Here is a 17,381-nt window from a genome sequence, read left to right as displayed (position 1 = left end):
ATGTGTTGGAAAAATGTTGTGAGAAAAGGTCTTCTTGAAGTTCTAGATATGCCACTAACTCTTAATGCAAGCCGTAGTTTAACCAAGCTTCTGTTAGTTGTTAGGAGTGGAAAACAGCAGCAGAAGCTCTATGACAAGACTCTTTACTGAAAGAGTTACTATACAACTGATACATACAAGGTATAATATAAGTTAATGCTTGTTATAAACTCCACATAAAACATACAAAATGTCTTTTACAGGCTGCAAATGTCTGTTTTTAGTAGTACACAGATACTATAACAGTCACAAAATATCCATGTGCACCAGCATTAGCTGTTATAAATCATAAGGAATTGGTTTATTCAGATTTTTGTTCTGTATTATGTCAGTTGTTAATCTAAAAGGCCTTCAGTCCAGCTCTTGAAGCCCTAACCAATAGATAATCTCACTTGGCTCTACCTATATTCTCCAGAAAGAAAAAAAATATACTTTTTCTGTTGGGTATTTCAAGATTTAACCTTTCGTTTCCAACTAAAATGCTAAGAGTGTTACTACAGTACTTGATGAGTTTAAATACAACAAGCATTACAATTCTATTGAATAGAAATGAACAAACAACTACAGACCTGTATTTTTCAGTTCTCAGAAATCATCTGGCCTTCCCTGAAGGCCTAAAAGGCCCAGAGGGTTGGAGCATGGATAGGCCATTTATGAAGTCAGATCTGAGTATCAGTGAAAACCTGCTACAGGAGTTCCCAACTAAGGCCCATTTTCCCAAAAGCATCTTAGTGTTAAAATTATCTTAACTGGTAGAGAGAGCGTTCAGGGTGATGCTTGATCTTAAAAATAATATTTGTGGCGGGATGCTTTTGGGAAACCCAGCCCTGTTCAATTCTGTTTGCCTAATAAATCTATTAAGGGCCCAGAACTTGAAAAGACACTGTGGTAATAAAGGCAGTGGTTTGTCCCATTCGGCTGAATTCATTCTACCTGAGAAGCATCGTAGGGGGTCTCTGCAAGAAAAGAAGTGTAAATGTTTCCCTTGTCTTGTTTAGCCACTTTCTCTCCTTGCATGTTCTAACCTGTTCCTCTCCTTCCTCCCTTCTCTTCCTCTTCTTCCACCTCTCCGAACACTGTGGCCTCTCGTCCGTGTGTGTAGAGCATGCAGCTCTATGGATATCAGGTTGCCCCCGTCAACAGCGTATGTATCTCCCTGGCCAACCCTGAGCCCTTTGACCTCTGGCCTCTGTGTTAGATGTGAAATTTGGGGTGGGGTGGGGTGGGGGGGTATGGTGGGAAAAGAATAGAGAGTGCATTAGAGTGTCACTACCTGATCTGCGTCCCCAGTCTGATTTGTACCACAGTAATCTGTAATACAAAGCAATATAATGTTATAAAATGAATAATATGAATAGAACTGAGGTTCCCAACCACTGACGTGCAGACCTGTACTGAGCCAGAGGTCAGTCGATACTGGCAGTGTCTGTAGGTTGCTGCTAGTCAACCTGTAAAGTTGAAATAATATAAAAGTGTTGGGTCTGATTTCAGGAGTTTTTCTGACCATGTCACACGTCTTTACATATTAATATCACACACAGGCAAGAGGTCTGGCTTGATGTTTAGGCCTCAAATACAAAAGCAACGATATGCTGATGAAGATATGAAACAGAACAGTAGTAGACAATTCACTTATGTCCTCGAATGTCCTTCACCTAAGTTCTCTTTGAAAACTCTTTCAACGAGCTCGTAGTCATCGGATGTATCCGCTTCAGGGTCCGAAAAACAACCCGAGTTACAAAACCCCCACGTTGCGTGCAATTACAGAGATCCCAAATGTCCAAAACTTACGAAGGGGATATTTACTGTAGTTAACATTATAATGTTTTTTTTTTAATTTAAGGTTTATTCTTGAGCAAGAAGCCCAATAAAACAATACCAGGATAAGAATATAATGCATACCGATTACTTCACCATAGGAGACAAACAGCAAATCCTAGGCTAATTATTCACCAAGGCATCATCAATTCGCGCTCCCCGAGTAATCCACGAAAACCATAGTGGGCTGTGGTTTGGTCAGCAATGTTAAAAAGGTTGGGAACCCTCGGGATAGGGCACCGTTGCAAAATACAGCATAGTGAACTCATACATGACAATGGTACAGATCTACGGCGCAAACCAGGCATGGGACGCAAATGTAAACAGTGAAAAGAGACAGCCTCTGGGACTGGTGAACACAAGTGGCGCAGGGAGACTTGACCTCCAGGGTCAAATAAAAGTTTCAACCAAACCTAGGAAATTTGATTCTGATTGATTTTTTTTTAACGGTAACAAGTCCGTTGCAAACTTCATCAGCGGGTGGGTGGCGGAGTTGAAGGGGGTGGGTTTGACTGATTCTAAGTGGAGATGGACTGAAAGGAACTGTGGCTGCAAATGTGTTTTCTATTGAGCCAGCACCGTGAGTCTTTCAAAGCACTTAGACTGACTCTGTGACCTTTCCCCACACACACATACACAGACAGAAGCTGAGCTGGTGGTCCCTCTGTGATGTTTGGACAAAGTGGCTTCCAGGGGGAAAGGGAGGGGAGAGGAGAGGCAGGGTGTCTAGTGGAACAGGGATACAAAAAGAAAGGTGCATGTAAGAAAAAGACCCAGTGAAACTGTTTGGCATTCTGCACAGATCTGACCATTGTGGGGACTTCCAATTAAAATTCTTCTAGCATTGTAAGATAATGGCGATAGAAGTAAACGAAAGAAGAGTTCGCCTGCTGGGCTACTGAAAAACACATTAGTTTCACGTTGATCGTTTCACATTTGCTCCAATGGGGCAAAACTCATTAGCTTCATGTTGATAATTAGTCCAGATTCAAGTGGGGCATATTTCATCCAAATTAGCCTACAACTTGAAATTTCCTGAAAAATGGATTACATTAATGAACCTCTAGTCGGTTTGCAGCAGAGATTTGACAGATGCCACTTTAAACTTTGTTGACAGTCGATGCCGTTGAGAATCATTTTGCCTGAAGGCTCTTTAATAAACATCTTTAAACATCTTTAATAAATCTCATCTAACCTCGATTAGCATAAAACTAACAATACCTCTTCTTTTTTCCCTTTGTTTTATGCATCCCTTTCTTCTTTTGAGCACATGGCTAGCCATGCTAACTCGCTAACAGCTGTGCCTGTGATGCCGAACCTTCCGCAGGCGATGAAAAAAGAGAGCCAAGAAGAGTTTGTGGCACGGAGCTACTGGGACATGTTGAGACGGGGCGCCAGCCAAGCCCTCTTTTCTGACCTGGCAGAGGTACAGCTTCAGCCCTCTGTCCCAACACACTCTCATCCCTCACTTTTTTTTTTATTTATCCCTCACTTCCATGTGTCACGGATGTTAACCAGCTCCTGGAGGACGCACAGTGGAGTGAAGTGGTTCCCAAGCCTTGTCCTGGAGTACCCTTGACTGGCATATTTTGGTGTCTAACCTGCCCTAACACACCAGATCCAACGAATCAGCTTTTTGGCAAGCCCTTCCTGAAATTGGTATATTAAAACTGGGAAAACATTGCATTGTGCTGGGCAGGGGTGCTCAAGGACCAGGGTTGGGACAACTGATGTAGGGTTCTTCCTACCCTAACACAGTGGTTCCCAACCAAGTCCTTAGGGACCCCCATATTCAACATTAGGGATGTTTTTACAACAGGAACAATGAACCTTTTCAGGAACTATGGAACTTCTCGGGCACGTTTCCCAGACATGGATTAAGCTTAGTTTTTAGGCTAAATTGAAGTGTCCATGGTGATCATGGTGAAACTGGCCTTTAGACACATTTCCACTGGGGGAACCAAGGCCCATTTCAGTTTCTGGGCCATAGATCTAAGAACCTCTTTATATCCTACTGCAGAATAGATACTTTTCTGTGAACCCAGAACTGTTGAGGTAGAGCCTACAATACTAAGCTTTGCTGGCTGATTAAATGCAAGCCTCACAGAAGCCTCTTATCTGACAAAAAACAAGCAATGAAGAACTTGTGAGAGTTAGAGGCAGAGTAAACAAGAATGGACATCTAGTGATTAAAGCATTTTTAGCATGTCCTCATCAACATCTGCATATCTACTCTACACAAAGCAAAAGAACAGAAGTATAATATTATAACTTATAAATAACTTCGATCTCTGCCTCCTCATTTGCTGTGTTGCTGTACTTTTGCCTTGTGCTCAAGTAACGGTTGACATTAGGTACGTTTACCGCAGGAACCAGGAGCTTTTTCAGGTTCCCAGGGACTTCTAGGCACATTCCCTCCGGAAGAACCATTGTCCAGTTCGCATCTCTTCTGTTATTTTAGTTTATGTCCCAGCTCCCAACACTGCCGTACCATGGATCCAACTCTTGATTGCTTAGTACAGGTGGGTTGGGAACTGCAGTGCAGTGGAACTGCAACACAGGAAGTGTAAGAACTGCACAGTCTTGTTCAGAAACATCATGGACCTCTTTAGTTCCTCAGAAACTTCCAGAACCTTGGTGGAACCTCTGCCCCAGCTCCCAACACTCTTGTACCATGGATCCAACTCTTGATTGCTTAGTGCAGGTGGGTTGGGAGCTGAGAGAGGACAAAAGTATGGACTACCTGAAAGTACCTGAGGACTACATTGGGAAACACACCTGATTCAGCTCAGGCAAACCCTCTGTTGAGTTGAATCAAGCATGTTAGGGCAGGAGAAGCTACAATCTATATAGTGTCCTGGGCCTTCAGGACCAGTAGTCTTTTTACTCACTTCATTCTTTTCACACCTCTCTCTTGCATTCATCATCCATTTGTTTTTATCTTCTCCATTCCTCAGTTTTTACCCTCTTGTTGGACCCCAGAGGTTGCACCAATGTGGCAGTCCCATGGAAGGACCTAGAACTACTTTTAGGAATTCAGGGTATCGCTGTGCTTGTAATTTGATGATGTCTACGTTGCTTTGTAGTTTTATGTGTAATCCTTGTGTTAGGTCAGTCTTGTACTATATGCCATCTTGTCTACCCATAATTGTGGCTTCATTTGCAAGTGAATTACTGTGTTAATTTCGCGAAGGATGTTTTCCAGGGTTCTACCTAGGGCTTCAAAATGTGGAGTTATGAAATAGCTACAGGTTGGGAGGAAGACCATGCCCGAAACTTCTCCTCCTTCTAATCTAACACCCTATAAAATTCTACCTTTCGTTTACTGTGATTAACTTTTCACACCCCACCACCCCCATATCTTCCCCCTGTTTCTCAGTCCTCTCTCAGTCCTAGCTCTCTTTATCAAACAGATATTGCAAAGTGTTATATATTGCAAAGTCTTCTGTGGTTGTAATATGTAGCAAAATAACTGCAATACTAATATATTATATTATCAGTAATATGTGTCGTTGCTACGTTTCATTCCAAATATCCAAAGAATCCAGTTTCATATATCATTTCTTTCCATTTTTGCACAATGTTGCCTTAAGGCAACATACTCCAAAAAGGACGTCCACATGTATTATTTTTCAAAAATTGTTTGATTTTAGTTGTCAGGCCCATTTTATGCAAGAAAAGTAAAACAAACACGTTTGAAACTTTCTCCTAAAGTGTGCAATATTAGCAGTAATAGCTATTTGTGAGCAAACTCCAGTCTAATGGCACAGCAGAGCTGTACATCTGCTCTTTATTTACCCAGTCAGTTACTCACAATGAGTGTGAGTGTGTATATAAGAGAGAGAAAGAAATAATAAATCAGACTCTGGTGTTTCTAATGACACAGCAGTTACTGAAGGCTATTTGCACATGTTTGTGAGTGGCTAATGAATGGGCGTGAGGTGGGAGGAGTGTCTGGGTATCTGTGCGTATGTGCAAGTGTCCAAGTGGACGTGTCTTACTCATCTTAGAGGCTGGAATCACTAATCACTGTTTTTCACCTGTGCGTTGAGATCAAAGCCTTAACCCCCCCCAGGCTGCTGTCTCCGCCACTCATGGGCGTGGCTCCTGGTGATCATGTGATTATGACTTCACACTAATGGTTTCCAGGAACTGTGACATAATGCCGGGGACGTCACTTTTCCGGGAGACGGAGGGATGTAAAAAAAACAGAGAGACAGACGCGGCTGAATGAATAGAGAGGGAAGTCCGTGTTGGCTGCTGAGGGACGCTGAGACTCTGATTAATTTAGCCATTAAGTCTTTAAGGGAGAAACACGACTGTAAAAAGCCCATTTGGCAGCATTTATAGTTCCAGAGAGCCTTCGTCTGGCCACTGAGCAGAGCCATTCCAAACAGCGTGCTTTAATTAGCTTTTATAGATATAGTGCTGTTTAAGGTGCTCTGCTGCTCAAATGTGTGGAATCACTTATCATATCAGTCAAATTTTAATTGTACTTTAGTAACAAGAGGAAGTTACTAAATGATACTACATACTGTTATTGACTGATCACTTTGATGTTTTGTCGTCTTGAGATTTGATCACGGCTTTTGGAATACGAGGCATTCTGGGTATTCATATTATCATAACTTTATTCTGGATATTAAATTTATTACAGTTTCATTCTGGATGTTACACTGATAGCAGTTTCATTCTGGATATTCATTTTATTAAAACTTCATTCTGGATATCACTTTTATTAGAACTTCATTCTGTATATTAATTTTATTAGAGCATCATTCTGGATGTTAATTTTATCAAAACTTAATTAATCAATTTGATTGAAATTTCATTCTAGATTATAATTTCATGAGAACCTCGCTCTGGATATTAATTTTCTTAAACTTCATTGTGGATAAAACTTTATTCTGAACATTACATATATTTAAACTTCTGAATGTTACTTTTATTAAAACTTCATTCTGAATATGAATTTGTTAGAACATCATTTTGGATGTTAATTTATTAGAGCCTCACTATGGATATTAATTTTAGTAAAACTTCATTCTGGATATGACTGAACTTTATTCTGGATACTACATGTATTAAATCTTATTTCTGGATATTAACTTCATTCTGCCTATGAATTTCATTAGAACTTCATTCTGGATAATGATTTTATTAAAACTTCATTCTGGATATCACTTTTATTAGAACTTCATTCTGGATAATAATTCTATTAAAATTTCAATCTGGATATTAATTTTATTAAAACTTCAGTCTGGATATTAAATTTCTCAGAACATCATTCTGGATATTCATTTTTCTTACAATTTAAATCTGAATATTAATTTTATTTGAATCTCATTTTTGGATATTAATTTGATTAGAACTTCATTCTGAATATTATTTTTTTTAGAATTTTATTGATGTTCTGGAGCTTTCTCCATCATTTTAGATTCATCTACATCTATGTTCATCATAAAGTTGTCCAGGACTGTCATGTTACCATAATTCTATGCATTTATGTGCAACCAAATTAGATTTAAATCACTGAAAACATGTCCGTGCTTTTGAAAGGTAGTCTGTGCTGGCTGTTACTGTTCATGGCACTTTTCTCGACGGACGTTCTCACACCAAACACCATCTGTTCCTGTGCATTGTTTCTGTCTGAGTCCTGTGAGGGTTCAAGCCATCAAATGGAACCACTCTTTTCTCTCTTTGTAACTTTTTTAACGCTTGAAATGGTTTCTCCTGGATAGGATTTTAATCTGGAGGTATAGCAGAGGCATGGACTAAAGCTCTTGTTGGCTTGAATGCACAGAAAGCTCTTGAGGAGAACATGAGGAGTTCTTGCCTGGTTCTACCTACGTTTGGCATGACAGGCTGCTTATGAGGGGTGGGGCCTGGCTGGACCTTTGCTCTATCAATCCATTTGTTTCCAGCCTTTTTTATTATTCCAGCCTTTTGATTATTATGCTAGTGATGTACTGTAGACTCTTTTGTGTCTTATGACACATTTTTATATGCTCTTCAACTCTTAGAAGTCACAAAAATATATTGAAATTTAATTGTAATTATGTCGTATTGAGAGCTCATTGAACCAAGTGGAGAAACTTTATCAAAAGTCAAAAATGTCAGTGAGAAATCACCAAAGGCCTCCCAACTGACCATGTCTAATTTGCTTAAACCTTTTAGAAAATAATGTTACTATTCCCAACAGACTATGTACAAAATTTTAGGCTTGTACCTTTATTAGTTTCTGAGATATGAAGGTTTTAAGAAGCCTTCATTTTTTTTCTTAAAATTCGTGAAATGGTAAATTTTGATAAGTCATAACTTGTAAACTATTGATTCTAGGTACATGAAATTTTCAGAGATAAATCTTTGGTTTGACATCGGTTGAAGTACTAAAATAGAATACAGCAGTGTATGTTAGCCATTTTATGGCTTGTTGAAAATCTAGAATTTCTTTCTTCTTTTTTTTTTCAGTGCATTAGAGCAACTTTGACGGTCTATATCTCCACAGTGAAGCATATCTGATCATTCACATTTTGGTTTTTATCACTTATATGAGAGCATTCTTTTTCCAAGTAGGGATTAATCATAAAGTAATAATGATTTCTGATTTATGAGCTATTAAAAAAGTTGGTGTCTTGAGCCAGATATTTACATACATGGATTATTGTATTGAATTACAGACATTAATGTAAAATAAACATTGTGCTATGCAAAGCCTTTATTATTTCAAGACACATAGTTGCTAAAAGTGTACTAAAATATCAGTAATAAATACCAAATTCTGATTTGATATGCTTCAGTGTGGAGATATATTGGATTTTCAGCAAATCATGGACTGGCATACAAATATATTTAAAAAAAAAAGACTTTTCAAAGTTTAGACCTTTTATTGTAGCACTCAGTTTAAAGCAAAAAGTAAAGTCACATCCACTTCCAACAGCCTCTGAATCTCAGAGGCTAATGAAGATACAGCCGTATGCAAAATGTTTTGGTGCCAAATGACACAATAGCATAATAAAAGTATACTAGCTCTAACATACTTCTTAAGTTTGCACAATTCTCAAAAATATTTAAAACACACAAAAATAAAAAATAAATAAACCATTGTTGCTGTACCAAAATGAGATCTTGTTAGAAAGATCTGGATAGAAAGTAGCTGATCTTCATAATTACAGTGAGCGAGAGAGATAAGCATACAGACACAAAAGAAGGAGAGAGGAAGGAGAAAGAAAGAATTAGACACAAAAGAGGAAGATTCTGTCTGCAGGAGGAAAAAGATGGAGTCTATAAAGCGCTGCGTCTGTTCTGTCGGCTTGGAAGTGCACATTTTATGCACAAATACTGTTTATATTCTGAATTCAACTTTAAAAATAATCATTTAAAATAATACCTAAAACATAGCTTGTGCAAAAATGAGACATTTTATATTTTATGTTTTTTAAATTATTTCCAGTATGTTAAACCTTAAAAAATTATTCAGCTTTTAAGCTCAACAAAGTGGCTAACTGGGTTAGCTTGAAATTCTGAGTTTCTTTGAACTTATAATATTAATTTAACACAAAAATAATTTGTGTTTTACATCTGTTAATATTACAAGTTCAATTAACCCAAAATGTCAAGTTAACTCACATTTGTAAGTTTAAAAGCTGCATATATTTTTGCAGTTTAGAAATTAAATATTTATGTATAGATAGATGTTAAACAGAAATTGCGCACTAAAATGTGCAGAAAAAGGCCACAATATGTGTAAATTTCTCTTGAATGTAAATGTAATTTATTATATAGCTATGCAATTAATGATGTAATTACATTTAAATAGCATAATAAAAGTATACTAGCTCTAACATACTTCTTAAGTTTGCATAATTCTCAAAAATATTTAAAACACACAAAAATAAAAAATAAATAAACCATTGTTGCTGTACCGAAATGAGATCTTGTTAGAAAGATCTGGATAGAAAGTAGCTGATCTTCATAATTACAGTGAGCGAGAGAGATAAGCATACAGACACAAAAGAAGGAGAGAGGAAGGAGAAAGAAAGAATTAGACACAAAAGAGGAAGATTCTGTCTGCAGGAGGAAAAAGATGGAATCTATAAAGCGCTGCGTTTGTTCTGTCGGCTTGGAAATGCATGGCCTGTTACACCTTGATGTGCCTTTCTTGGCTTGTCGTCTCTGTGTTCGTCCTTCCAGATTTTACTTGAGGCATGTCTGTGTGTGCATTTGTCTGTTATCTGTTGGCATTTTGTTGCACTATGGTGGTCTGTCTGTCTTTGTATGGGCCGCACTGGCCCATCGATCTTTATACTAGGGTCCGACCGATATACCGTTTGAAAAATAAAATCTGCCGATATTAAGGCTCTACAGTATTATTAATATCGATGAAAGTCCTGCCAATAAAGCACAGATAATGACTTTTTATTGCTTCAGTCGTATGCAAAGGTTTGGGCACTTAGAGACAAAGGACATGTTTTGTTGATTTTCTAAGTGAAAATAAGTTACACATTCTCTAAAAAGAACATGCTTAAATAAGCCATTTGTCTGCTAATTTTATTGCATAATTTCTTATATTTTTTTATTTTATGCTTATTTTAGTTTATTTGCTGAGTTTAACATGTTGCGAAAAATATAACAAAATAAAAAATTTGCTGTAACTTTTGCACAGGCCACATATCATTTTTTTTTTTTTCCGTTATGTTAAATTCAGCAGATAAACTGTAATTATGTATTAAATGTGCAGGGGTGCCCAAACTTTTGCACACAACTGTGTGTATTTCTAGTCTTCTTTGTAAGTTCATCATCATCAGTGTCCATGTTTTTTAATAGATTGTGTTAAGACTTCAGGTTTTTATTGTTTATTGTTGAGTTTACAAAATTTGACAGTTGATAGTCATATTAGTAACTAAAGCTATTTTTCATGTTTGACCATATGAAATTTTATATATATATTGGCTGATACTGTCAGTTTTTTGCTCTTTAAAATCGGTATCAGACAAAAAATGATTACATCGGTCGGGCCCTACCTGTTCACACACGTTGGACTGACTCTCAATGCTGTTTTCATCCAACGTTGCTGGTATAAAGATCGGTCTATCTGCTGCAGGAGCTGCTCAAACCCGATTTTTGTTAAGATATCAGCTCAGTAGAGCTGAACAAAGCGATGCGCTGATTGAAGCAGCCCTGGCTGGCACCGTGGACGGCTCTGCGGCCTTTGATTCACAGCTTTATTATGCTTAACTGTGGTTTTGTCAGTCACTGCTTTGCTTTGTGTCTTGTCTCCCGCCCCCTTCGCCCTGTCTGACCAATCACAGCGCACAGATGACGGCATGACGATCGACACGACGCTGCTGGTGCACTTCTTCGGGAAGAAGGGGAAGGCGGAGTTAACTTTTGACGACTTCTACAGGTGCCTGGCACATTATTCTTACCGTATATACTACTGTTCAAAAATTTGAAATCAATGTTTTCAGTGATATGAAACCTATGAAAGCCATTCTCTGTAAGTAGAGGAAAAAAATAGATAATTTTGTTTTGTTTTCTCTTTCTGGCAGCAATATGTCCACAATTTGACTCATTATCTCAAAATAATTACATTTTATCTCAACTTTCAAGTTAGTAAGACAAAATTCTGACATACATTTTTTGACATATTAAGTCTAGACGTCATTATTTCTACACCATAAGTCAAAATTTTGACATGCTGTTGGCAAAAACAGACAAAAAATTACAAGCAACAGATACATGTATGAAATTTTTCTAATGTCCTATTAATCAACAAGTGTGTCAGTAGGAAACAAAAAAAAAGTGTAATACAATATTTATCTTTATTCTTGTAATCAAAATGCTTGAACAAAACATCTAACATATGTTTAGTGTTGAGTATAAATTGTTAAAATATGTTTTTTATTGTGCGCTATATGGCCAAAAGTATGTGGACTTGAAAAGTATGTGCTTCTTGAAATAGGTTTCCATAGCTGAGCAGCTGCCCACAAGATCACTATGCTCAATGCCAAGTGTCGACTGGAATGGTGTAAAGTATGTTGACACTGGACTCTGGAGCAGCAGAAATGTTCTCAATGTTCAATCAAGTTTACTATCTAGCAGTCTGATAGATGAATCTGGGTTTGGAAGATGCCAGGAGAACGCTACCTACCAGAATGCATAGTGCCAACTGTAAAGTTTGGTGGAGGAGGGATAATGAGCTGGGGCTGTTTTTCAGGGTTTGGGCCCCTTAGTTCCAGTAAGGGATTATTTCCAGCCTGACTGAGCCCCTGTGCACAAAGCGAGCTCCATAAAGACGTGGTTTGACGAGTTTGATGAGGAGGAACTCCAGTGGCCTGCACAGAGCCCTGACCTCAGCCCCACTGAACACCTTTGGGATGAATTGCGAGCCAGGCCTTTTCGTCCAACATCAGTGCCTGACCTCAGAAATGCTCTTTTGACTGAATGGGCACAAATTCCCACAAACACACTCCACAATCTTGTGGAACTCTTCCCAGAAGAGTGGAGGCTGTTGTAGTCACAAAGAGGGGCAAGTCTATATTGATGCTCATGGTTTTGGAATGGGATGTCCAGCGAGCTCATATAGGTGTGATGGTCAGCTGTTCACATAATTTGGGCCATATAGTGCAGGTTAATTTTTTGTATAAAACAACAAAAGGACAAGTCATTCCAAGCTTTAGAAATGTGTGCATGTGTGTGATGATAAATTTAGCTTATGAAAGGAACTTGTGTCTTCTCTCTCTTCCTCTCTCTCAGGTTTATGGATAACCTCCAGACCGAGGTGTTGGAGATAGAATTTCTGACTTACTCTAAAGGCATGACCACCATCAGCGAAGAAGACTTTGCCCGGATCCTCCTGCGCTACACCAACGTGGAGGACATCCGTAGCTACTTGGATAATGTGCGCCAGAGCATACCTGACGAAAAGGTACATTTATTACCTTTTTTCACAAATAATTGATACTTCTTCTGTACCTCTGGTGGCACTGTGTGTCTGTTAGGGTAGACAGGGAGGGGGAAGAAGTCTAGCCATCCACAGCTTCCATTTTTTTTCAGGAGACTCACTTTCTAGTTTCTCAAGTAAATCTGCAGACACACCTCCAAAGTTCAGTCTTAGAAGCTGGTTGATCATTTTCTGAAGTAATCAAACCCATTCAGTGGTGTTGAGGTCTGGACTCTGGGGTGGTCAGTCCATTGTTCAGCTTCTTTGTTTGATGTGTCCGTCTCCTTTTCTCAGTGAGGTTCTTCTTGACAGCTACACATCCTTTCAGACCCACAGCGCTGAGTCGTCTTCTCACAGTGGAAGGATGGACAGAAACACCTGTGGATGTTTTCAGATCTGAAGCAGCTTGATTTTCTCCTCTCTCTCAGAGATGAAAGCTTTAAGTGCTGTTTATCTGATGGGGGCAGTTTTGGTGTTGAGCAGGTCTTCCAGGTGGTTGTTAGTAGCCCCATTTTCTCTGCGGCTGTAAATAATTTTTTTTGGCCTCCAGTTTTGGAAACTCCTTATGCAAGTGAATTATCTTACATATAATCTCCTCACAAACGTCTCCTGAACAACGAAGAATTAGGGCTTAATTGCTGTTTTGACTGGACATTAAATAAATGAAGGTTGGGCTTTTGCACAGCACTAGTAATTATCAACAGCTATTGCTGTGAGATGATATGGATGAATATATCACAGCAATATTCTGACCTAGTTTTACTGTGCTGAATCCTTCTTCCACACTCTTCCTATTCTGTTCTTCCTCCTCCTCCAGCCCTGAACCTCCACACACTCTTCACACCTGAACGCACCACTGCTCCGTCAGCAGAGCGTGTGTGTTGTGTGTAACATCAGCTTGTAAGCCGTAGTGTAATCTTACATCTCTTCCTGTCACCTCTGCTCCCTAATTCCACTCTTTTCCTTTGTTCTGTTCTGAAACGCTGGCCGGTGATTGACAGGCCGCTGCCCCTGTAGTATCATGTTCAGCTCAGATAAGTGCCACTCTAGTGAGCGGAGAGCCAGACATTAGTGGTTTCTTCTCAGGGAAGTGCGTGTTTTGGTGCAAACTGGCATGTTTGGCTGAGTCCCTCTGTTCTTTATGAAAGGGCGTTAGTGGGTAATTTGATAAGACTTTCGTTGATGTGCATCTTAACCTCCAGAACTGCTTAATCATGGTTACTAGTCAACTGTGTATGTATATGAATGAAAAAACTAGTAATAAAACTGCTTTAAATCAGTCCTTTACATTTCCAGGTATAAACAAGTAACAACATATATACATTTTGTTAAGGTTTTGTTAGCATACAGTCGCATGCAAAATCATCCCCAGTCAAACGACACATGCTCTACAGGAAATAATCCTGGTATTGTCTGCATAATTTCTATTTATGTATATTTATGCTTAACATATTGGAAGAAAAAACTCAGTAAAATAATGGGTGCCTTAACTTTTGCACAGGCCATGTTTCATATATATTTTTACAAATATGTCAATTTCAGCAAATGAACAGTAATTGTACCTTAACGTGTGTAATCTCAAAAAAGTTTAGCGTCCTCCATCATTTGACAACCTACAGGGAGATTCACTCGAAAGAGGCCTCGAATATTCTGTAATAACTCTTGCTAGGGCGAAGCAATCTGAACCAAACAATGTGCAATGGGCTCCTCAGTATATGGAGCTTTGAACAAGCCAGGATGCTCCTGCGTCGGAGCGATGAGGTAGGCACCGGACAGCCGGCGCAACGTTTAACTTCCATTTGCAACTACCGGGTGCATACCCCCGTACCCCTTCATGTGTCTGGCAGAAAACTGAGATCACTTCCAGCATCGCATGTAATGTAATCGATTACGATACGTCAAGGTATGTAGGGTATTTTTTTGGTTCAGATAGCTTCATTCTAACAGGACTTACAACAGAATATTCAGGGCCTCTTTCGAGTGAATCTTCCTGTATCTCTGTAATCTCTATATAGGGCCAAAAGAAATGGGTCAAAAACGGCTTGTTATATTAACTTAGATTAAAAGTAAAAAATGTTGGCCACTCAAGTGGTGCAACTGTATAAGCAACTGTCAAAGTAACTGTTATGGGTGGTTAGGATGGTTGTCCTTCTCCACCCATCACTCCGTGCAATACTAGCCAACTTGAGCAGCATTGACCAGCATTAGCAGTTAGTGTTCTCCTCCAAGCGTGTTGAGCTGTCCAAAGACACTGTGTTAGCAGAAGATTGAAAAGATGAGGTAGAGCTTCGGGTTTCTCAGAGGAAGCACATGCGATTCTTCAACCTCCCAACTTGGTAACATCATGTAGCAGATGAAAATTGGACACGAATAAATTTGGGGGAGTAAAGAATGTTTTTGCCTTCTCCTGTAAAGTTACCATTTTTGAGATTTTGTTCCAGCAGTGATAATATATGATATAAAAAACCTACACTTACATACAAGAAACATGTTATGCATTGTAGCTTACAGTGAATGCTTTCTGTTTCTGTTTCATGCTTGGAAAGAGACCTGAGGTTTGTGCCCAACGACATGCCGAACCGTTCTACCCTTTCATCCTTCATTTTTGTCATTTTCTTATCTCACATGTTCCTCGGCTGGGTAACATGGGGCGATCACAAACACATCATAGCATGGATTAACATAATATCGGTACACTTTCAGGTTTAAATGCTGCTCCTCTGCTGGATAATATGGAGCAACTGCAGGTCCTTCATGGCATGGAATATAATATCCATAAAAATCTCAACAAAATCTTCACTCAGCAGTTTTTAGCAGCTCTTTTCTCAGTGTCGACCACTGGCCAGAAGAACAGCATGTGTCTGCACATACATTACAGGCCAAACATTACTAAAGCCCTATTGGAGCTGGATTAGTTTTACCTGAGCAGGGGGTGTAATTTGAGTGATCACTGATGAGATTTTAATCTGCAGCATCAGTAATTTTTACATCTGCTCAGTAATAATTCTAGAACGAATATACCTTCTATAATTTGCTGAACTCGAAGCTCCCACGTTAACAGAAGTGCTGCTCCAATCAACATCACAGTAATGTAATAAGAAAACCGGGTAACAGAAAACAGCACCTTCGTTTTTGTTCTTTTTTGACAAAGCTAACAGATAACTGGAGCTTAATTTGACCCAATTCTTTCATCCTCAAGTTCAGGACAAAACTACGGAAATCTATAACATTTTTGGTGATGACCAAATTGGGAGCAGAATATAAATGAAATATTTGGAAAGTTATTATTACTTATTGGGTGGCATTAGGTAAGACACCCACTTTACTAGCCTGATGCTAGTCTAGATAGCACAATGTGGTGCCTGTTGCATAATGCTGGCGCAGATGTCTGCGTGATGATGTTTCGATCCAGGCTATTTGGGGTAGTCTGGGGAAATTACATATATCCTTTATCCTGTATGATTTGGCCAGTCAAATCACTCGCAGATTACATTACCGCACCTCCTCTGGTGAAGCTAATCCTGCTCTAAAAGGGCTTTTACCACCACTTAAACAAAGGGTTAAAAGTGGAAGTGCATGCATGCAGTGACACAAGGGTATTTAGCATGTTACTCTTCCAGTTCTTGGACAGGACAGGTACCAGTAGCATCTCACTGCAGTAATACTTGCGCTAGAGCCTGAATGGAGATCGTCCTGCAGTCTCCATTTGCATGGCAGTTGTAACTCTACGCCGGAGTGCCCTGCCACAGGCCTCTCCTGCTGTATACTTTTATGCTGGATGTAGGAGGGATCAGGTTTTGTTTGGAGGCCTCTGGGAGGCCCCCCGCAACAGACTTCAGGTCCCACAGTGGTATTGAATGGAACCTCCCTCAGTCTTTCGCTCAGGATCCCATGGGGAAGGTTCTAAATCATACCTAGTCTTAGTATCGCAGGTTGTAATGAAGACTCTTCTACGGGTCTCCCAGCGCAAACACATCTGATTTAATGTATCGCCTAATTAGGACAAATTGAATGTAGTGTAAGCAGCTACACTCTCAGTGGACACCTCTGACAAATGGATGTCATTAAACAAACAATTTGCTTGAAAATGCTAACAAGGCTAGTAACAAAGCTTCAGAGGGAGGTTAGCAAGATCTCCTTTTCATAGTAACTGGTTCCCAACTAGCTTTCTACTCTGTGTGCGGCATTAGCTGGAATGTAAATCTAACCTGTTTGATGTCTAAAGTTGGCTTTTTTAGTTGTGCACTGGAACTAAGAGGCTAATGTAGCTAACAAGCAAGGAAAACAAATGCCCTATCGATTAGCACTGTGCTAACTGTATGGCTAAACGATCCAGTTTTATGACGGTACATCATACAGTGTTAGAAACCACATCAGCAAGTCGATTTGAGCTCACTTAACAACATGGTTTGAAGAAAGTAGCAAACTGGCAACGTCGATCAGATCAGATCAGTTGGCTATGTTACAGTCAAACAGCTCCTTACTGATTTCATATAATCTTGCTAGTCTCTCTATTCTAAACTGTATTATGAGGTATTGAAGTGATAAAGCTGGTTCTTGTTTCGATATTTTTCCCAAA

The 17,381-nt window shown here is 39.2% G+C and overlaps 1 protein-coding gene across 5 annotated transcripts in view; it reads left to right on the top strand.

The window, feature by feature from the left end:
* micu3a (mitochondrial calcium uptake family, member 3a) overlaps window positions 1-17,381 on the top strand; it is a 59,730-nt gene that overhangs the window by 30,122 nt on the left and 12,227 nt on the right. For 2 of the 5 annotated variants that reach the window (XM_036583565.1, XM_036583566.1), the window contains exons 8-11: window positions 1,142-1,183; window positions 3,185-3,283; window positions 11,169-11,263; window positions 12,616-12,787. In XM_036583565.1, coding sequence (XP_036439458.1) covers window positions 1,142-1,183; window positions 3,185-3,283; window positions 11,169-11,263; window positions 12,616-12,787 — 408 coding nt within the window. Of the gene's footprint in view, window positions 1-1,141; window positions 1,184-3,124; window positions 3,284-11,168; window positions 11,264-12,615; window positions 12,788-17,381 lie in introns of all 5 variants that reach the window. The other 3 variants (XM_036583562.1, XM_036583563.1, XM_036583567.1) reach the window with 2 other exon arrangements.

This window comes from Colossoma macropomum, unplaced genomic scaffold (genome assembly GCF_904425465.1).
Source record: "Colossoma macropomum unplaced genomic scaffold, Colossoma_macropomum, whole genome shotgun sequence".
Lineage (NCBI taxonomy): Eukaryota > Metazoa > Chordata > Actinopteri > Characiformes > Serrasalmidae > Colossoma > Colossoma macropomum.
The sequence above is the reverse complement of the archived record's forward strand: the minus strand, read 5'-3'. Positions and strand labels throughout refer to the sequence as shown.